Here is a 22,517-nt window from a genome sequence, read left to right on the forward strand (position 1 = left end):
GAAAGACGGAGCACAAGGAGGTTCAGTGACTTGCTCAGGGTCACACAGTGAGTCAGTGGCTGAGCCGGGATTTGAACCGGGGACCTTCTGGTTACAAGCCCTTTTCTTTAACCACTGGACCACACAGCCTCCTCGCTGCAGCACTGGGGTGATGGACGGTGCTGTGGGTCAGTGGAATCCTCTTCTAAGAATACTCAGTGTTCCGCATGCTGTAATGTGACGCTTCAGTGTATGAACGATGATCAAGTAACTTTTTTACCCCAGTGTTTAGAAACAAGGCACACACAGGGTGCTTACAGTATAGTACTGTAATGGTACTGCCTCCTGCACACAGCACTGCTAGCTACATGATAAACGCAGTAGGAACCCTGTTTGAATCCCAGCACTGTACCGCATAACTGCACACCAACGACACAGCATACAACACACGTGTTGTCTTTACTGAGACGTGTAGCATGCAACGTGTGCTAAATATGTTTCAGATGTTTTGTACGATTTCCTGTTTAAAACGCATTTTTTTGCGTTTCCTTTTCAAAACAAAACAAAAAGTAGTGTACGTAAAGGGGTGTTGTTTTTAGAAACAGAGAGAGAGAGATTGCGAGATTGATTAACTGTACAGGACTGTGCGAAACTGGAGTCCTCTGGCGTGCCCAGCCTGCCTTCACCTCCTTTCACTAAAACACAAACACCAGCTCTAATCCAGGAAGTAAAACGGCCTGGCTGAGTGACAAACGCATTCCTCCAATAGCAAAACTCACTTCGCACGTTACCGCCCTTCCATTTTCCAAACTACCCAATGAGGGCGGGCGGGGAGGCACTTCCGCCACCAGGACGTGTTCATTGTAAAATCTCGCTTGCTGTGCAGTGCAAGCATTGCAGCGGTTTTTAAACTAAATGAAAGGCTTGGTTATTTTTTTCACCGGCGGTTTATCCTTGTTGTTTTAATCCCCGGAGGACCCGGGCGGTTGTGCTCAGAAGCCGCACAGCGAGGGTACTATCATTTGCACGTCAAGTCCTGCCTGGCATTGAATTGCACACTGTCTGTCGCTTTCTGTTCTCTGTAAGCGGTGGCGGAGTAGCAAAGGGGGAAAAAAAAGTGCATTTCAAATGATTTTCTTTTAAATCGCACGCTGCTTGCGACGGTGTGTTTTCAGAAATGTGTTAAGTAGGACTTGGCTGTATGTTGGTGCGGGAGGACGAGTCTTTTTGGAAAGCTGCAGCGCTGATTCAGTGCTGGTTTGGCGTCGTGTTGTGTTGGGTGGCTGCCGGCACATCGTTATCATGACGTGCTGAGCGAGAGGCCTCCGGTTGAGTCTCATAATAACAGATCCTATTCGGAGATCGCCTGGTTTATCTTTAGTAACATCGTATCACACGCTGTATAGTGTTATTGTTGTAATTAGTGGCGAGGATATATACTTTTTAAAATATAAACTCGCTGTTTGTTTAACTTTGCGTGCAGTGTTGTTTACTCTTGTTGTTTGATCGACTGCAGCTCTTAAATTCTCTTTTTCTGTTTGTTTAATGCCACTACAGACCGCAAGTACCGCAATAATAACAAATACACGGAATATCTGTTGTTTTAAAACAATACTGTCGCCTTTAGGGATTCTCGGAGCGCGCATTTTTAAATAGCTTCGTGGCGTTTGAGATTCTAGCGAAGTAAAGCTTTCGAGGTTAAGAAACGACAGGAAGCGATGAATGGGTTCAGTACCGAGGAGGACAGCCACGACGGCCCTCCGGCTGCCCCGTTTTACGGCCAGAGCTGCTGCCTGATCGAGGACGGGGAGCGCTGCGGCCGATCCGCCGGGAACGCCTCCTTCAGCAAGCGGATCCAGAAAAGCATCTCTCAGAAGAAACTCAAGCTGGATATCGACAAAAGCGTGAGTATCTTTAATGTGCGTGCGTGTGAACATCAAACCTCTGTTTGCTTTGCAGGGACTACTTTTTATCAAGCTAAGTACCGGTACGACTGCAAATAAGAGAGATGGCCAGCAGGATGTTGGACTATTTCCAGTCAGTGTACATAAATGTGTAACTGTAACCCTAACCCTGCCCACACGCCTTCTCCTTGAACATCTCCTTTGTATAAAAAAAAATAGATTCATAAGAAGAAGAAAGAAAAACGTACTTTATTTTTCTTATTGAATCTATTTAAGAAGTGAGATTCGGTGTTATGTATATTCAGTAAGAGCTTGTAGTTTGCACAGGACTAGTCCGGTCTGAATTCTGCACTAGCTGACTGGCTTGTGCATCAGAATGCGCTGGGAAGTCATCCCGGTCGCCACGCCTCTTAAGGGCGGTTGCTAAGGAAGCTCCATTTGGAGTAAGCTGCTAGTAGAGCGAGACAAAAAATCCGTGTCAGGAATGCTGATGAGAGTTGAAAAGAATAGCCGGCATAGAATCCGACTGGAGTGTCCTGCTGCTGACCCCGCTGGAGCAGAACGACAGGGAGGTAACACTCACACCGAGGCAACTGCCTCCTTCAATTTACAATATGTAAAACAAATACACAAATTAAAATAATGTAAGAATTAATGACCTTGTTTAGAATGGAAAACGTGATACTTTCTGTACGTGGTGGTCCACACACTGTATCATTAGATAACTTCACAGCCTTGGAATTTTATAGAAAAACGTTTAAAAAAAAAACAAAAAACGTTTTCTAGCCTTGTGTGTTAATAGTGATTGTGTCTGTTTGTTTCTTTTTCATGACAAGCCTCAAGCTGTTCAAATGTAACTGATGTCTTCATAGCCTTCCTGTGATAGCTGAGCTAGCAGGGATGGCAATAGACTCCCGTTGCATTGCGGTTTGATCCGTTCCTGGTTTCACTGGTTTGTGTGTGTGTATGTGTTCCAGGTCAGGCATCTGTATATCTGTGATTTCCACAAGAACTTCATCCAGAGCATTCGCAACAAGAGGAAGAGAAAGACCAGCGATGATGGGGGGGAATCTCCGGACCACGATGCAGAAGTGCCAGAGGTAACACAGCAGCCACTGAACCAATCAATGAGCAGAGAGGTAACACAGCAGCCGCTGAACCAATCAATGAGCAGAGAGGTAACACAGCAGCCGCTGAACCAATCAATGAGCAGAGAGGTAACACAGCAGCCACTGAACCAATCAATGAGCAGAGAGGTAACACAGCAGCCACTGAACCAATCAATGAGCAGAGAGGTAACACAGCAGCCACTGAACCAATCAATGAGCAGAGAGGTAACACAGCAGCCACTGAACCAATCAATGAGCAACATGTCATTCAGCGAGTAGCTGTTTTCAGCAGCAACACCCGGGGCATGTTTCACAAAGCAGTGTGCTCAATTCACTTCCATAAATAGAAAGTAACACATTTCTCTAATCATACAAACTTTCTCGTTCTGTCTTAAAATATTGTTTTTCCAAACTGCTAAAAATAAGATAGCTTGCTAGCTAGCAGCCTGCTAAGTGCTGGCAGTGCTTTGTGAAACTGGCTCCTGAATTCTGTGTATTTTTAAATAAGTGAGCCCATTTTGCAGGTATTTTCTTCACAAGGCTTCACAGCAGGTCACACATTAATGGAGCAGTCTTTATCTCAGCCCTGTGTCGCTCTGTAGAAATGCAGCATTGTTGTGGATAATCCAATGGGTTTTGTTGTCTGTTTTCCAGGTTGATTTGTTTCAGCTGCAGGTGAACACACTGCGCCGTTACAAAAGGCATTACAAGTTACAGACCAGACCTGGCCTCAACAAAGCTCAGCTGGCGGAGGTACGCTTTCGTTTACATTGTTCACCTGCCTTTGTTTAATGGAGCTGTTTCAAGTTTGTACAGCTCTAGCACAGATAATGCCTTGCAGCAGCTGAAAGATCCAGCGACTCCACTGAAAAGAGAAGACTAGTCTCCTGCATGCTGATCGATATGTGCATTTCTTTCTCTCTCTCTTTATTTATAGGACTTGTAATTTAGTGATATGAGGGGTGTGTTTCTGGAAATGTATTTAGTACTGAAACAGATTCAAGTAATAGCATAGCACACTTACTTTATTTAAACGATGCACATACGCAGTTTGATTTAAAGAAAGGAGCACGTTCTCATTTTCTTGGGACTAGCTAATATATTTCTTGTAAGCGTGTTCTAATAATGACTCCCAGCTAGTTAGCAGCGTGCAGTGCTGTGGTGAAGCGCAGTGCTCTGAACTCACAGACATCCTTTTGATTTCCAGTGTGAAAGTCACTTTGGGACTTAAGGACTATATGAATGTATTTGAAACTGCCTCGGAAAACATCTGTTTCCCGCTGTCCGAAGGTTAAGGGGCTGCTATGAGCTAAATGAACCCCCAGCCAGCCCCACCTTCAGTGTTCCTATTGGTGCAGGCTTGTTTCTTCTGAAAATCAATAAGCTTCCTTGTTCCTCCCATTTCCTTGCCTTGTGTCCTGCTGCTCTGAACTGTACCGCCGCTAGAAAGGTCCCAGCCTTGCTAGCAGTTTCTAATCCAGACACTGCTGCAGTGGAGCAGCTATAAAAGAAAAGGCAGGGTGTGGAACAGGCAATGGACTTCTCTTATGTGTCTGAACACAAATACTAAACTGTCTGTCTCTGTTGCACAGTAATATATCAAATCAAATGAAAAACCTTGCTGTTGTGGTTCAACCGCTGCTGCTATTGAGTGAAATGTTAATAATAATAATAATAATAATAATAATAATAATAATAATAATAATAAAAATAATAATAATAATAATAATAATAATCATCCTCATCATCCTCACCAGTAGTTTTCAGTTGTCAGTTAGCAGGTGGAGTGGCTCACGGTTGGCCATGTGTTTCCAGTTATTTCTGATGTTTCCGTGTTTCCAGTCTGTTTCTGAGTCGTTAGGGGGTTTGTGGAACAATCAGACCTATTCTGCAGTCGTGGAGAGCTCCCAAGGATTTCCAAAGTTCCAGACATGTTGTAATGTGATCTGCACACCATTAATAGAGTGGAAGTCAACAGTTTATCCAATTAGTGACCCGTTTGGATACGGCCGTGCTGTCTGTACTGTAGTTCTTTGTTAATGGCAAAGTAAAATGCGCCACGTCGCTGGTGTCATTATTCTGATTATAAACCCCACATTGTCCAGTAGGACTCTGTAGAAACATGCGTTTGTGTGTGTGTCATTGGAGGTGCAGAGGCATGGAAAGGGTTGTGTGGTGTGATGGGAGTTGTTTATTGACTGTGAGTGAGTGTGTTTGCAGACTGCTCCGGAGAGCGTGATGCTGAAGGCTCATTATTCACTGTGTGTTTCTTTAGACTGTCAGTCGTCACTTCAGGAATATCCCCGTGAACGAGAAGGAGACCCTGACCTACTTCATCTACATGGTGAAAAGCAACAAGAGCCGGCTGGAGCACAAATCAGAAAGCAGCAAGGCGCTCGAATAAGTGTGCGCCTTTCTCTTTCTTTACTGCTTTGAACAACTGCTGGGGTGCACACCAAGCATGCTGGAGAGAGAGAGTGCATTGCAGGCAGCCAGACCTCCCTCCTCAAGACTGCGGATCCATTCAAAACTGTAGCTACGATGTATATTACACATGCATACGCACAGCTTGGGACAAAAGTGTTGCATTACCCAGAACTAGGATTGAGACATAAAAAACAAAATAAAACTATATCGTTTTATTTAACATCATGTAATCAAAGAAGCTACTAAATGATACCGCGAAAGTCTACCGGAAGCCAGCATAGTAGTACAGTATTTAAATTTGTCAGGTTTTCGTTAAGTATATTGAAAACTACAAAGCGGTATGTAATTCAATTTATTAGCGTAACATTATTCAGCAGGTTTCATTCAGTTTTATGAAGCACAATGAGTTCATTCTATAGGGTGATGCAAAACTTTTGGACATAGCTGTAGATATTGTATATTAAATTATGAGTGCAAAAGCATTTGGTTTGGAAAATGTCGTATGAAAACATTTCACGTGAGTGATGTGATTGTGTGCCAAAACACAAAGAAAATGAGAAATCTGTGTTCTTGTAAAGTAAGAGATGAAAGCCGTACGATACAAGACCAGCATGAAAACCAGATTGAGATCGATGTGGGGCTGTGCAGCCGAGAGAAGATTGTTACAGAATTAGGGAAACGTGTGCACGCTCTAGAGAGATGTGTTACTGTCCCAGTGCAGGACGGCATGTTCCTGAGACTGGGTGCAGACGCAGTGCATTGTGGAGGGGGGGGGTTGTTTTACATATTGAATATCTCGATTCGGGGCAGTGTGTGCTGCTCACCCCTCATTAAGAGCTAGCACATGGTCACATGTTTCATATTGTTTTCTACACAGAGGGCTCGAATGGAAACACATGCAAGTGTGTGATTTGATGTGTTGACACGAGTGTGGATTTTAAGATTCCTGAATGCGTTGTTGTTGTGTCCCCTAAAGCTAAGCTGTGTTTGCGCTACTAACTGTTTGTGTCTTTGTATTGCTTTGGTTTTTATTTTAGTGACCTTGGTCATTTTTTTTTAATACTGTATTTTGTGCGTCTTTGTAGAAGTTTCACAACATCGATATGAAAGCAGGGGAATGGATGCCAGCGTGTTCTAATTTATTACAATGTGAAAATCTTAACACTACCTGGTTTGAAAATACTACGCGTTCCAAACTAAAAGGGACTTAAAGCTTCATTCAAGTTTGTGAGGAGGGCGTGCGCGGGTCTGACCTGTTGCCATGGTAACGCACGTTACAAGGCAGCGGAGGGTGGGCTGGTTCTTGTTCAAGGCAGTGGGGGGTGGGCTGGTTCTTGTTCAAGGCAGTGGGGGGTGGGCTGGTTCTTGTTCAAGGCAGTGGGGGGTGGGCTGGTTCTTGTTCAAGGCAGTGGGGGGTGGGCTGGTTCTTGTTCAAGGTAGTGGAGGGGGGGCTGGTTCTTGTTCGAGGCAGTGGAGGGTGGGCTGGTTCTTGTTCGAGGCAGTGGGGGGGCTGGTTCTTGTTACAAGGTAGTGGAGGGGGGGCTGGTTCTTGTTCGAGGCAGTGGGGTGGGCTGGTTCTTGTTCGAGGCAGTGGGGGGGGCTGGTTCTTGTTCGAGGCAGTGGAGGGTGGGCTGGCTCTTGTTCGAGGCAGTGGGGGGTGGGCTGGTTCTTGTTACAAGGCAGTGGAGGGTTGGCTGGTTCTTGTTCAAGGCAGTGGGGGGTGGGCTGGTTCTTGTTCGAGGCAGTGGAGGGTGGGCTGGGCTCTTGGTTAGTAATCTGCACATCGCATGTGCTGTTTTTTGTTTGAGGTAAAGTACAGGGGAGCTGCACTAAACAGGGAACCGCTGTATCGAGATGTGAATGACAAGAGCCCCGAGACCAAAGCAGCAACACACAGGGATGCAAATAAACACTCCCATTGCGTAGCAGTGTGATCCATTCCTGGTTTCACTAAGACTTTAATAAGACACACCTGCACGTGTTCCCTATACACTGGGGCTAGTCAAGCTCGTAGTCGTAAAACCTGCAGTGGGGGAAACAGCTAAGCAAGCGGAGTCTTCCTGCCATCCCTGAACCTGTGTTAGGAAGAGAATGAAGTGGCACTGCTTTGTGTGCTGGGCTGAGGTTTAAAACCCCCTTGAACCTCCTGCACTGTTTACTGCAGCACAATCGCCTCAAATACACACGCATAGGAAAAATAAAAAACTACTGCTTTAAGTGAGCTGTGCTTCATGCACACCTGCACGTATTCTGTATAGGGACTTTTCACTTTGAAAGTAGCAACTTCCCGTTTTTTTTTTTTTTTTTACTGGAGCATCAGTTTCCTTGTAAGCCCCCTAGCTTGTGTCGCTGCCTGCGTTGGAGCCAGTTGTTTGGTGACCCTGCAGAATCCAGGTATATACATTGGTACTGCAGTACCACCCTGCTGTTTCATTGTGTCCCCTTCATTTTATCTTTATACAGAAATCCATTCAACCAAAATCATGAGCATTTGGTATTCAAGTATTAAGAAATAAGTGCAGCTGTTGTTTCAAACACAATAACTCTTGGCACAAACCTGGATGTAAATACTGCTGTTAAAGATGCTAATAATAAAGACTGATGCCTTAGAATGACATTGGTGATGAAATCTCCTGACTTCCCAGTTGATCTGCGCATTGTGAATTGCAGTTCAGCTTGAATCCATTCTTTCAATCTGCAGGAGTGGAATCAGGAATTTCCTCTGCTGTCCAGTGCATGACAGATTAGCTTTATTTTGATTGAATCCTCTGTTATTTTACAGCAATCCCAGGAAATGTGTTTTTCTTTCAGGGTTTTTGTAAGGTGAGATATGATTGCTGTGCTGTACGTTCTTCCATAGAAATAAATACAAATGGTTGCTTCCTGTTTCTAATAAACCTTCTTTGTACAGTAGAGTTTGTGCTCTTTATTTGAGAAGCTATTTAAAGACTGAGTGCAAGGTTTACTGAGGGCTGTGTGTGTGAGAGAGCCAGTTACCAGGGTCCCAGCCTCCCGGGATCCAGCGTGCGTGAGCTGCAGTCCGGCGCGTTCCTCGTGCAGTTACCAGGGTCCCAGCCTCCCGGGATCCAGCCTGCGTGAGCTGCAGTCCAGCGCGTTCCTCGTGCAGTTACCAGGGTCCCAGCCTCCCGGGATCCAGCGTGCGTGAGCTGCAGTCCGGCGCGTTCCTCGTGCAGTTACCAGGGTCCCAGCCTCCCGGGATCCAGCGTGCGTGAGCTGCAGTCCAGCGCGTTCCTGGTGCAGTTACCAGGGTCCCAGCCTCCCGGGATCCAGCGTGCGTGAGCTGCAGTCCGGCGCGTTCCTCGTGCAGTTACCAGGGTCCCAGCCTCCCGGGATCCAGCGTGCGTGAGCTGCAGTCCAGCGCGTTCCTCGTGCAGTTACCAGGGTCCCAGCCTCCCGGGATCCAGCGTGCGTGAGCTGCAGTCCAGCGCGTTCCTCGTGCAGTTACCAGGGTCCCAGCCTCCCGGGATCCAGCGTGCGTGAGCTGCAGTCCAGCGCGTTCCTCGTGCAGTTACCAGGGTCCCAGCCTCCCGGGATCCAGCGTGCGTGAGCTGCAGTCCGGCGCGTTCCTCGTGCAGTTACCAGGGTCCCAGCCTCCCAGGATCCAGCGTGCATGAGCTGCAGTCCAGCGCGTTCCTGGTGCAGTTACCAAGATCCCAGCCTCCCGGGATCCAGCGTGCGTGAGCTGCACAGCATGAGGTAACTGTAACACACCTGTTTATTTAATAAAAGCAGTACTGGGTCCACAATGAACTGAGTCTTAACACATGCTGGTGAAATCTGTTGAATGGGTTATGCGTTCAGTTGCATCAATATTGGGTTGATACAGAAATTAGAGATGAAGAAAAAAAAACTATCAAAAGAACAATTGAACATGTAATAATATGTTTGTTCAATTTGGTTGCATAGCAGGTCTATGCCCTGTATACTGTATCTTCTCTATATTTAAACGCATGGTTGTGTAATGTCCCAGTTCTTCCACTTGAGGGCGGTGTTGTTTAAGTTAAAAAAAAAAAAAAAAAAAGTTTAACTCGCATTTCTATTTCCGTAATGGGAAAGCAAACCACAAAATAGTGAAAAATGAAAATGATTTTAGCAGAAGTGTATCGCACTGAGCATTACGTATAGACCATCTTAACAAAACAAACACACTTCTAAGATGTGCCAGTAATACTCAGTATGGAGCGTTATCAAAAGGAGCCCTTTTTCACGTGGATTGGGCATTAATATTGCACCTTATCCACACGCATTTAAATGACCGTGAAATGGATGCAGTGAACATGATATCCACTGGGGGGCGATAGACAGAGAGGCGACAGGGCTCGTGCAGTGTTTCTATAAATAAGCATCCCGCGACCACACTCGCAATGCTCAGTGAATATGCAACCATGTGACAAATCCGCAGCTGCACAATCCGCAATAGGTTAGGGTCAAGATAGGGAATAACATGCAACAGCAACCGATGAAGTGCCAACCGAACTGCAGGTGTGCTGTGTTGTTAAGCAGGTGTGTGTTGTTAAGCAGGTGTGCTGTGTTGAAAGGCGGGTGTGAGTTAAGCAGGTGTGCTGTGTTGAAAGGCGGGTGTGTGTTGTTAAGCAGGTGTGCTGTGTTGGAAGGCGGGTGTGTGTTGTTAAGCAGGTGTGCTGTGTTGAAAGGCGGGTGTGAGTTGTTAAGCAGGTGTGCTGTGTTGAAAGGCGGGTGTGTGTTGTTAAGCAGGTGTGCTGTGTTGAAAGGCGGGTGTGTGTTGTTAAGCAGGTGTGCTGTGTTGAAAGGTGGGTGTGAAATGTTTAGCAGGTGTGCTGTGTTGAAAGGCGGGTGTGTGTTAAGCAGGTGTGCTGTGTTGAAAGGCGGGTGTGTGTTAAGCAGGTATGCTGTGTTGAAAGGCGGGTGTGTGTTGTTAAGCAGGTGTGCTGTGTTGAAAGGCGGGTGTGTTGTTAAGCAGGTATGCTGTGTTGAAAGGCGGGTGTGCGTTGTTAAGCAGGTGTGCTGTGTTGAAAGGCAGGTGTGCTATGTTGAAAGGCGGGTGTGTGTTAAGCAGGTATGCTGTGTTGAAAGGCGGGTGTGTGTTGTTAAGCAGGTGTGCTGTGTTGAAAGGCGGGTGTGTGTTAAGCAGGTATGCTGTGTTGAAAGGCGGGTGTGTGTTGTTAAGCAGGTGTGCTGTGTTGAAAGGCGGGTGTGTGTTAAGCAGGTATGCTGTGTTGAAAGGAGGGTGTGTGTTGTTAAGCAGGTGTGCTGTGTTGAAAGGCGGGTGTGTGTTAAGCAGGTATGCTGTGTTGAAAGGCGGGTGTGTGTTGTTAAGCAGGTGTGCTGTGTTGAAAGGTGGGTGTGTGTTGTTAAGCAGGTGTGCTGTGTTGAAAGGCGGGTGTGTGTTGTTAAGCAGGTGTGCTGTGTTGAAAGGTGGGTGTGTGTTAAGCAGGTAAGCTGTGTTGAAAGGCGGGTGTGCGTTGTTAAGCAGGTGTGCTGTGTTGAAAGGCGGGTGTGTGTTGTTAAGCAGGTGTGCTATGTTGAAAGGCGGGTGTGTGTTAAGCAGGTATGCTGTGTTGAAAGGCGGGTGTGTGTTGTTAAGCAGGTGTGCTGTGTTGAAAGGCGGGTGTGTGTTGTTAAGCAGGTGTGCTATGTTGAAAGGCGGGTGTGTGTTGTTAAGCAGGTGTGCTGTGTTGAAAGGCAGGTGTGCTATGTTGAAAGGCAGGTGTGTGTTGTTAAGCAGGTGTGCTATGTTGAAAGGCGGGTGTGTGTTGTTAAGCAGGTGTGCTGTGTTGAAAGGCAGGTGTGCATCATTAAGCAGGTTCTGTATAATTAGAAATGTTTCATATTTTCAATTCTCAATATTTTATTTCATGATTTGCATGTTTTCTGTTTCGCTCTCTCTCCCAAGCCACTGTTATCAGCGCACATGTAATTAATGGACATTATCACTGGACAGTGCGTCACAGCCCTCCTCACACTTTTGAGACCAGCTCTTCGGGAAGCTGGGATCTGCGACCAGGTTCAAGATGTCAGTTTGTTATGAAGATACAGATACAGGGATAGTAAAAGCCAGCCAGACTGGGACAGACTCGATTCAGTTCACAACAAAACCAAAGGGTTAGTCAACCGGTTACAAGGGCAGACTAACTGGACCTCAGACAAGCCCAGATACAAAATCAAACTGCTCAACACTGTCATGTGGCCAGTTCCATGAAAAAGCCACTTGTATAAATCTTTATAAAAACCAGAGCTGTGAAAGAGGACTATTGAATGTTAATTAGGTGTTAACATTGAGAGCCTTGGGGAGTTCTACTGTATTAATGCGTCTTGTCAGTTACAGAGTGAGAGAAACGCCTCTTATGGGGCAGCAGCCCTTATCATTTAATAGAATATCCACAAAGTCTTCAGCAGACTAATGAAGCTCAGGTTAGGGAGTTCTGGTGAGATACCATCAAACCTTCACAAGTCTGTCGGCTGCTAATGAGACAATCGCACATCGCGCTAGTGGAAACCCCATCTGATTCTGATTAATAGTGCAAGTTAACCTCGTGGGCAGAGGGGCATCTAGCACTAAAGCTGCTTTAATCCTTTGAGACGAAGTTTGAAAACACAAGTGAAGTAACTGCATGAGTGAACGCGCTGGACTGCAGCTCACGCACGCTGGATCCTGGGAGCCTGGGACCCTGGTAACTGCACGAGGAACGCGCTGGACTGCAGCTCACACACGCTGGATCCCGGGAGGCTGGGACCCTGGTAACTGCACCAGGAACAAGCTGGACTGCAGATCACGCACGCTGGATCCCGGGAGGCTGGGATCTTGGTAACTGCACGAGGAACGCGCTGGACTGCAGCTCACGCAGGCTGGATCCCGGGAGGCTGGGACCCTGGTAACTGTACGAGGAACGTGCTGGACTGCAGCATGACGCTTGGATGTTAAAGTGATGTAAACCAGCGGTATATTATACATACTATGCAGTCTTGCAATGTGATAGCAACGTCCTTAGCTTCCCCTGACGTTTCTAATTTAGAGAATCGAGCGTTTTGTTTTGCATATGTGAGCACGTGATAATATCCAGCCATGACGCTGCTTTCTTTTCCAGCTCTCTGGGGAAAGGTAGCAGAAAGAGGGAAAGCGCCTATGAGACTCAGCGATATACTAATGCGCTGTGCATGTATCTAATTACGTTAGCAGAGCAATTAGGACTTTCAGGACCCCTCCACCCTCCACCCCTCCGCCTCAGCAGCCCAGATGTGGAATCTCCCTCGTTTGCCTTTCATCCTAAATGAATTTCGATGTCAATTCGGTATTTTATGTGGCTCCATGGTGTCTGCCGGGCTCTGCAGTTTAACCCTTCGCTGTTTCATCCCCCAGAGAGCTGAGATAAGAGATACTCCCATGGGAGTAAACAAACACACCGCGGCAATGATCAAAAACAAACACAACCTGTATAGAGCCGACCAGAACGACAAACGAGCAGCAACATCGCCGTTATCGTGTGCACAGAGCGAGCCGTGTGAGATACTTTACACAGGACAGAGGCACCGTGCTCGCTCTTATTAAGAGCGTGCATTCCGTGCAGACACGCAGTATTATTATTATTATTATTATTATTATTATTATTATTATTATTATTATTATTATTATTATTATTATTATTATTATTATTCCAGCGCCGTGTAAAACGCATTGCACACAGAAAGAGCGCTGGAACCGCAGCTAAACGCGCTGTTTGTTTCTTTTCTAAAGTGAATCACGAATAGCCGATCCCTCTCTCTTCAAAGGCTGAAGTAAAGTCATCAGTAAAGACGTCTCGGCATGCTAATAAACACGCGACTTTATAATACCATGACAACTAATTCAACAGCATCAGAGGAGCATGAAAATCAGGACTGAAAATCTATTGGTTTGGACATGCTAACAGTTACACACTACTGCTGCCGCTGCTAATAAATAATAATAAATAATAATAATAATGAATACTACTACTAGTAATAATAACTACTACTACTGCTACTACTAGTACTACTACTAATAATAATAATAATAGCAATAATACTAACCCTAATACTAATAATACATTTTATGGGCACCTAAACGCAATGTACGAATGGAATGTAGATAGATTGGGCTGCAGTTATTACATTTAAACCACTGCAGTCCGACACCGTCCCTGTGAAGTGCAGCACCGTTATCATTCAGGCATCTTACGTCATTATGGTTCATTATTAATTTGCCCTTTTTATTAAAAAAAAAAAAAAACCCAGCAGCTCCAGGCTGTCGGTGTACGTCAGTAGAATCCCGGATGGAAGTATAGATCTATCTACATATCTATATATCTATATATCTATATAGATATATCTGTCTATATCTATATACACACACCATTCAGTTAATATTTTAACAATGTAACTCATCACCGCTCGGTACTGTCCTCAGGACTTGAAACAACTGCCTGCATTTTAAAGGGGAAAGAAGTGCCCCTCTATAGTGTAGCTAAAGAGCCTATACAGAACATAGAGCGCTTTACATGAACACAACACCGTGCTGTATTGTAACTGGATTGTAGTACTGTAGTAGAGAATACCATTCTACTACTACAACAATAATAATCATAATCATCATAATAATAATAATCATAATAATAATAATAATGCAATGGTCGAGTTGCAAATGCATAAAGACGTTTACTGACAGCTCCGTCTGGATTGGTCCGTCTCCTGTTTTTGAACCTTCTTTTAAGAGTTCGTCCTCTGTGCAGTAAAGTCCCTTTCAGTCGCGACAGGTCACGATCGAACGGGCTGACTCGGTATGTTTAATGCCTCTAGTCAGTGTGATTTTAAACACCATTTCAAAACGGGTTCTGCAGGTACACATGTATACACTGTCTCCTTCCTCTCTCTCTCTCTCTCTCTCTCTCTCTCTCTCTCTCTCTCTCTCTCTCTCTCTCTCTCTCTCTCTCTCTCTCTCTCTCTCTCTCTCTCTCTCTATATATATATGAAAAATGTGAGCGTCTAGCAAGATTCATATATTGATATATTTTCTTCTTATTAATATGACTGTAAAGATTTATGCATAAATAACGCAGAAACACGTGCATCTCATATTTAAGACTTTTTTTTCAGTTTGTAAATGTTTGTTTTTAATCGGACGCGGATTACATCAATTGGGCCAAAATCTGAGTGCCTCGGTAGGAGCCTTATCCTGAAAACACGTTTCAATGTCTCGCTTCTATACCCAGCAGGACAGACCGCGTTTCAGGTTCATTTAGCATGCTTGAAGTACAAGGAAGGGTCTTCTCTCGTTTGATTTGTATTTTATAAGACTACGAGGGTTACATGTTGGGACTGAAAATCACAATGATATGGTCAAGTTTCATTCAGCACCTCATATTTATTTGCTTTATTTTCTAATAATTGTGGAGTAACAAACCGGAGGTAGATCTGGACACTGAACAGCAACAGCACACGGTACAACAAACACGTCGCTCGGCTGCGACAACGGGGCTTCAGTGCGAGCAGATGATCAAATATAATAATCACAATATCAATAATCATCATCGTCTAATGCTAAAGTGAGAAGACTATACATCTGAAGAACAACCATTCTGCAAACATCCAGCATCCTGTCATTTTAACAATTATATTGTCAATGAAGTCCTTGCAACATTTTAGTATAAAACCGAAAAGAAACCCAACCCAATGGAATGCGCAGCGTGCATTTTCAGTCTTTTGAAACTGAAGGTGAGAGTAAATGAAGTGTTCTCCTCCTTGTGGGTTTCTTCACCTGTGTATTCATAGTGCTCCGTGTTAGGTGGTCGATGCTTGCACGCTTGTCTGTGTTCGTGTATTGCTTGGTTTGGCGTGACATTTCTACGTGCCGGTGTATCTCATTGCGCACACGTGCGTGCGCGCTTGTATTCCCCGTCGATGCAGTGCCTGCTTGTCTTGGTGGATTCTATCGGAGTCCATGTGAAATGTGGGCTCGAGATCTCCCTCACACGTCACTGGTTGAGTTCCAGAGCCCAGACCTGCTGAGGCCAGCCCGTCCTGCCTTTCAGCTTCTTTCCGTTCACCAGCGATCCCGGATGGACTTCGCTCTGCAAGAAAACATTGAGAACGCGCTTAGTCTCCCTTAGAAAAGTCTCCTCACGGGCAAAGCGCAGCAAAGTGTAATGCTAGCACAGTGGGGCCATGGTGAAACACAGCTAAGCACTGGAAAGTACAGAGAGGCACTGGAAAACAAATTAACAGAAATACTAAAAACATTGCAAACCAGGGTACACTGGTAAAAAGCCTCTTAACCGCGGCAAAGCATGGGGGAAGTGCAAAATACACGGGTGCGCATTTATAAGGGGTGATCTAGACTGTACTGTACCATCATCTATATAACTGAAGCTAAACCGGTGTAAAAATAGCAGGTTAAAACGAGCGTTTGCATTGCGGGTTCCTGAAATACATTCCGGCTTCAGAACTGTGAGGATTGAAAGGGTTTGCGTAATTATTATTATTATTATTATTATTATTATTATTATTATTATTATTATTATTATTATTATTATTATTATTATTAGTAGTAGTAGTAGTAGTAGTAGTAGTAGTAGTATTAGTATTATTAGCTATTATTATTATTATTATTATTATTAAAAATAAAATCGGTAAATTAGGCATTTAAATCTTCCAGCACAATATTATATTGCGAACAAATATTGTTTTTGTAATTATTTAATTTTTAAAAATACAATAATATTTAATCTAACAGGAAATAACTTGACAGCGTTTACAGGAATGTTCATATTATGAAATACTATATATGATAATATGATATACTTGTATATTTAGCACACCCACGCACACGGGGATGAATCTCCCCTGTGAAACAGAGGCATCTTTGTCCTGCTATCTCCACATTACAATGTTATGAACAGCTGCACGTTGTATATACCGTAGGAACACGTTTAACCGAATCGCTCCATTTTGAGATATTACAGCCAGCTTGTTGTCATCAAAATTCTAAATATATAGCAAATTTTACAACAAGCTACGACTTAAAACATGTTTAAATACAATTCACATGGACAGAACAAACATGGTGTTTCTTAAATCATCCGGTTTCTTTTGTTAGTAGTGAATTTGAAGGCAGCCTGTACATTTCAGTTGTTAGCGTGTCAGTGTTGTCAGCATACAGAAGAACACACTGCCACATTATTCAAAGCACACTTACACAATGCAAACTGGTATTTATTCACTGATTTTATTATCGGATTTAATTGTATTTACTGTATGTATGTTCTACTGTGTTGTCTTTTTTCTTTTCCTGTTCCGTTTTAAATCTATCGTTATACAAGTCACTGTCCACATATGCAACAACAGGCCTTTCTCGTTTGTAGGCTAAAATATTTAATTTTAATATAGACTATAGCTTATGCTTTTTATAAATGTATTTATTATTATTATTATTATTATTATTATTATTATTATTATTATTATTATTATTATTATTATTATTATTTGGTAGGAATTAAAATTGAATATATGCTTTAAACCAAAACAAATGGACACACGTTATGAGATCTCTCTTACCGGTTCTCGTTTTCTTTTCGTGTCTCTGTTGTCGAATCTCTTGATTTCAGCCTTGAAGCCCTCCGTTTCCTCGGAGAGAGAGTCCTTGGCCAGCACGTCCATTAGGTATGCAATATAACTGGTGGCGAGTCTTAAGGTTTTGATTTTTGACAGTTTGGTGTCCGCGGGCACGTTTGGAATGCATTCTCTTAATTCTGCAAACGCGCTGTTGATGCTTTCAGTCCTCCGCCTTTCCTTCTTGGGACCGGCTCCTCTCCTCTTCCCCAGCCGCCCCGAAAGTGCTTCCAACTGGCTGTGATCCTGCGCAGCACCCGGAACCTCGAACTCCGCGCTGTAGGGAGGCTGGATCGGAAAGTCCGGGGAGACCTCTGCGTGGTTCAGTACCCAGCTCTGGAAATAGGGGTTCTCCTGGCGACAGCGCTGAACAAACGGAAACGATTCGTGCATCATATGGTGGTGCTGGCAGCTCCCAATTAAATTCATATTGAAAGATGCCTGGAAACAGACAAACCCACCCCCCTCCACACACGAAATAAAACAGCTAATTCAATTATCCGCTTCAAATTCAATTCGATATTTAAAACGATCCCATTGCCCGCTCGCTAAATGCCAAATTATAACGATATGGTTTCTTACTTCAGCTAGAGCGGCACGAACTTCAGCTGCATATTAAAAAAACAAACCAAAAAACGAAAAGCAAAAAAAAAACTTCCCCCAAACTATCGCTGAAATAATTTTAATGTGCAGTATTTAACCGCAAAATAAATGACAGGCCTATGTGTATATTTCTATTTAAGGAATGAAATGAATCAATGCACTTCTATATATAGGCCTTTGTGTGAGCAATACAATCGCACTTATCTTCATTGGAGCTGCAGAATTAACCCTTCTGCGCTCCCGTGGCACGGGCTTATGTTGTCGGACACGCTGCGCGCAAACTCGAGCGAGCCAATGGAGAGAGCGGAGCCGTGCCTCGGGGCGGAGACCCGGGACTGGCGTAGTGCGCTTTTCCAAATGGTTTGTTTGTTTAACTGGACCGACAGCACGACACAGTATACAGAATCCCCGAAAACTTTCATTAATTAGGGAGCGACTGCATTGCTTGTCTGTGCGGCTCGACTCCATACTAAGGGTTACATTTGGGAACATAATACATCAAGTGCTGGTCCTGTCGTGTTACCGTGATGTTAACACACAGATTACTAGTCTGATCACTGCGCAGTGTACATATACCGGCTCATTTGAAATACCGCTGTATATAGCCAGTGCATGAATATTGTTCTGCAGTGTACCGTGTAAATATACATTTATTGAAACGACTAAAGGGCTTTTTTTTATTTATATCCCAATTATTTAGATATTGTATTGTATATATGTATCGATAATTATATATGCACACACATACCGAGGATGTTGAAAATCTCATCTCATGAAGCACAATTGCCAGGTTGTATTTATTGGGTCCTTTCCAAGCAAACTTTCAGAGGTTTCAAGTTTTGTTCTCGGTAAAGCTTTGCTGTTTTTTTTTTTTTTGTTTTTTTTTAATCCTATGAAAACGGTTTTATTGTATTAAACCCACTTTGCCTTCACCTGCTGATGCTTCTCCGTTGAGAGTTTGCATTGTGTCTTTATAAGCCGCGGAGGAAACACGGCGTGATGGTAGAGGTGTTGATAGGGGCGCTCACACTAACATTACTGTTTTATAGCGTGTATAATTTAGAACTAAAATGTGTTACTTATATTTTAGAATTAAACATACACATAACAAGCCTGTCTAATAATACCTCTGCAGCAGAGAATCCCACTCATTGTAAAAGAGCGGATGTTTCACAGCAGCAGCGAGTCCGGGAAATACTCAACATGTCAAATCCGTGCAGGCTAACATTTTACATTAGTTATGAAGTTAAACCTTCAGAATTAAGCATTATTTATTTATTTATTTATTTATTATTATTATTATTATTATTATTATTATTATTATTATTATTATTATTATTATTATTATTATTATTATTATTATTATTATTATTATTATTATTATTATTATTATTATTTTAAATATTAATTTAGTTACCTCTTTTTTGTTGCAAAAATGCACCAACCTTTAATAGAACAAGGAGAACGCCAATGTGAGCATGTCTAAGGTTTTCATACCGGTGATATAAACTACAAACAAGTTAACCAAACAAATGCCATGCCGTTTCTAACGAATGCAGTTTTGGAGTAGTGGTTAGGGCTCTGGACTCTAGACCGGAGGGTCGTGGGTTCAATTCCCGGTAGGGGGACACTGCTGCTGTACCCTTGAGCAAGGTACTTTACCTAGATTGCTCCAGTAAAAACCCAACTGTATAAATGGGTAATTGTATGTAAAAATAATGTGATATCTTGTAAGTCGCCCTGGATAAGGGCGTCTGCTAAGAAATAAATAAAAAAAAATATATGTGTGTGTGTGTATATAATATTTTTTTCATTGTTTAATACAGTGGATATGATTACGGTTCACACACAAACACACGTGTATATTTTCTGTAACACATTGGAGAATGTGATGTAAAATAGCGGATATGCACGCGCACCGAATTGATTTTTTATTGAAATTATTATTATTTATCCGGAAGTTTCCAAATTGCGGCAGAGTGTATATTGAAGCGTCTGTCAGAATGTATTTAAAAAAAAATCTGCCCCTTAAAAATGAAGGTCTGTTTATATCTATATATCTATATAGAATCTATCTATCATTTTGACATGCATGTAACCAAAGCAAACCAATGCAACGCCGTTCCTCTTTTGTACAACCAGAAAGGAACGTAAATATAACATACAGGATTAATATAAACATAATAAACAGAATTAATATAAATAAAACAAACAGGATTAAACTCGTCAAGGAAAAAACGGGCAGTTCTTTAAACAGACGCCCTTCGTTATTGCAAAGTCCCCACTTCTTAATTTTGGTAGCATATAGGCTAAGCATTAAGCACAGCGTTTAGTCCTAACATTATACTAAACTTGGGTAAAATGGTACAGCCACCTGAAACGTCTTTATAATATACAGACCCTGAAATCGATGTGATACAGCCATCTGAAATGTCTTTATAATATATAGTATATCCTAAAATCGATGTGATACAGCCATCTGAAATGTCTTTATAATATATAGTATATCCTGAAATCGATGTGATACAGCCACCTGAAACGTCTTTATAATATATAGTATATCCTGAAATCGATGTGATACAGCCACCTGAAATGTCTTTATAATATATAGTATATCCTGAAATCGATGTGATACAGCCACCTGAAATGTCTTTATAATATATAGTATATCCTGAAATCGATGTGATACAGCCACCTGAAACGTCTTTATAATATATAGTATATCCTGAAATCGATGTGATACAGCCACCTGAAACGTCTTTATAATATATAGTATATCCTGAAATCGATGTGATACAGCCACCTGAAATGTCTTTATAATATATAGTATATCCTGAAATCGATGTGATACAGCCACCTGAAACGTCTTTATAATATATAGTATATCGTGAAATCGATGTGATACAGCCACCTGAAACGTCTTTATAATATATAGTATATCGTGAAATCGATGTGATACAGCCACCTGAAATGTCTTTATAATATATAGTATATCCTGAAATCGATGTGATACAGCCACCTGAAATGTCTTTATAATATATAGTATATCGTGAAATCGATGTGATACAGCCACCTGAAACGTCTTTATAATATATAGTATATCGTGAAATCGATGTGATACAGCCACCTGAAATGTCTTTATAATATATAGTATATCCTGAAATCGATGTGATACAGCCACCTGAAATGTCTTTATAATAGGCATGATTTGATGCAGGCATGTTACATGTTTTACATAATATACAGGAGACCCTGATATTTCTTTGAATCGGGTAGTTTGTGTCAGACGGAAATGATGTCACATAACCATTTCTCCACGACCGTGTCCCGCACAGCACCCTACACGATATTCTCTGTGATGTAGTATACGCACCGGCCCCGTGATGGGAGCCCAGATACACGTGCCTCTTTCACTGGCCTGACTCGGGGACCCCCGCTGTTCAGACTCGTGAGGTATGTACAGCACAGACAGTACGACTATCTGAAAGCACGTGTACCGAACCTATTAAACCCGTCTGTTACAGTCTGTACATCTAGCGCTACACGTCGTCGATATAGGGAACTCCACGTTGCAGCAGAGCTATCACTGGAGGCTCCTACAGTCGCGCTGAATGAATTCAAAAGCAGCGTGCGCGTTTATTAAAACACCGCATCGCTTGTGTTGCTTTGATTTGTAGCGCGTATAAATTCAAACCGCTGGAACTGAACGTCTTGGAAGATTGTCAAACCAGGCTAATCCTTCATTGTCGAATTTAATTGGTGACTTTATTAAGACACGCATGCAATTCATATGAAACAGAAAGAGAAAAGGAAGGCAGGGCCACGCGTGGTAAAACGCAGGAGTCTTTTCAGAAGTTGTTTAAGATGCCTAATTGAAGCACAGCGTGGTCTCACGTTTCCACACAGCACGCGTACCTGTTGTTTCTATACCAGTGATTACTGAGCGAAAGCTGAAATCCTCCCCGCAGAGGTTTCCATGCAGGTAGGCAGGTCGGTATACAAATCACCGATGTGGAGGTGTTGTATTACATGTGCACACTGCTGTTCATATCCACTGAAGAATATGACGGTGCTGACCGGTGTGCCATCCACGCTATTTATAAAGAGGAAGTGAGATACGTGTAGCGGCTATACCAGCGTGAGGCGCCTCTCCACTATTTGGAAGTGAGATACGTGTAGCGGCTATAGCAGTGTGAGACGCCTCTCCACTATTTGGAAGTTAGATACGTGTAGCGGCTATACCAGCGTGAGGCGCCTCTCCACTATTTGGAAGTGAGATACGTGTAGCGGCTATAGCAGTGTGAGACGCCTCTCCACTATTTGGAAGTTAGATACGTGTAGCGGCTATACCAGCGTGAGGCGCCTCTCCACTATTTGGAAGTTAGATCCGTGTAGCGGCTATAGCAGTGTGAGACGCCTCTCCACTATTTGGAAGTTAGATACGTGTAGCGGCTATAGCAGTGTGAGACGCCTCTCCACTATTTGGAAGTTAGATACGTGTAGCGGCTATAGCAGTGTGAGACGCCTCTCGAGTCCTCTGAGAGGCCCGCTTGTGGTTTTATCACCTCGCTTCTCACGAAAGCCGTGTGTATTGTTAATTCTCATGCACCTCAATGAAGCAGCATTCCTCACCGCTGGATACACAGCCTCTCCTTATCTGTACCGGCCTGGAACGTTACCCTATTACATTACATGACACGGAGGCTATTTAGAAACCATTTACTGCAGTTCTTATCTAAATATAGCTGTAAATCAGAGGGTGTCGGATTCCAGTTACACAGCGATTCCATAAAAAGCGTTCCAACCCGCCACTACTTACATTACTGTCCGTTTAAAAATGTTTTACTGTCTATTCTGTTAATGTCTGCGACTAACA

General features: G+C 43.2%; 2 protein-coding genes across 2 annotated transcripts; one reads left to right on the top strand and one right to left on the bottom strand.

Annotated features, from left to right (window-relative positions):
• Window positions 1–804: 804 nt before the first annotated feature.
• On the top strand, window positions 805–6,760 carry LOC117431256 (histone deacetylase complex subunit SAP30L). The gene is made up of 4 exons (XM_058997253.1): window positions 805–1,883; window positions 2,861–2,983; window positions 3,647–3,745; window positions 5,268–6,760. Exons 1-4 carry the CDS (start codon window positions 1,698–1,700, stop codon window positions 5,394–5,396), a joined length of 537 nt encoding a protein of 178 aa, XP_058853236.1. The 5' UTR covers window positions 805–1,697; the 3' UTR covers window positions 5,397–6,760.
• An 8,015-nt stretch (window positions 6,761–14,775) lies between these two features.
• Window positions 14,776–17,875, bottom strand: LOC117412864 (heart- and neural crest derivatives-expressed protein 1-like). Its single transcript, XM_034021468.3, has 2 exons — window positions 16,985–17,875; window positions 14,776–15,501 (listed from the first exon to the last, which is right to left on the bottom strand). Exons 1-2 carry the CDS (start codon window positions 17,465–17,467, stop codon window positions 15,406–15,408), a joined length of 579 nt encoding a protein of 192 aa, XP_033877359.1. The 5' UTR covers window positions 17,468–17,875; the 3' UTR covers window positions 14,776–15,405.
• Between the last annotated feature and the right edge of the window lie 4,642 nt (window positions 17,876–22,517).

The sequence above is a fragment of the Acipenser ruthenus genome, chromosome 23 (genome assembly GCF_902713425.1).
Source record: "Acipenser ruthenus chromosome 23, fAciRut3.2 maternal haplotype, whole genome shotgun sequence".
NCBI lineage: Eukaryota > Metazoa > Chordata > Actinopteri > Acipenseriformes > Acipenseridae > Acipenser > Acipenser ruthenus.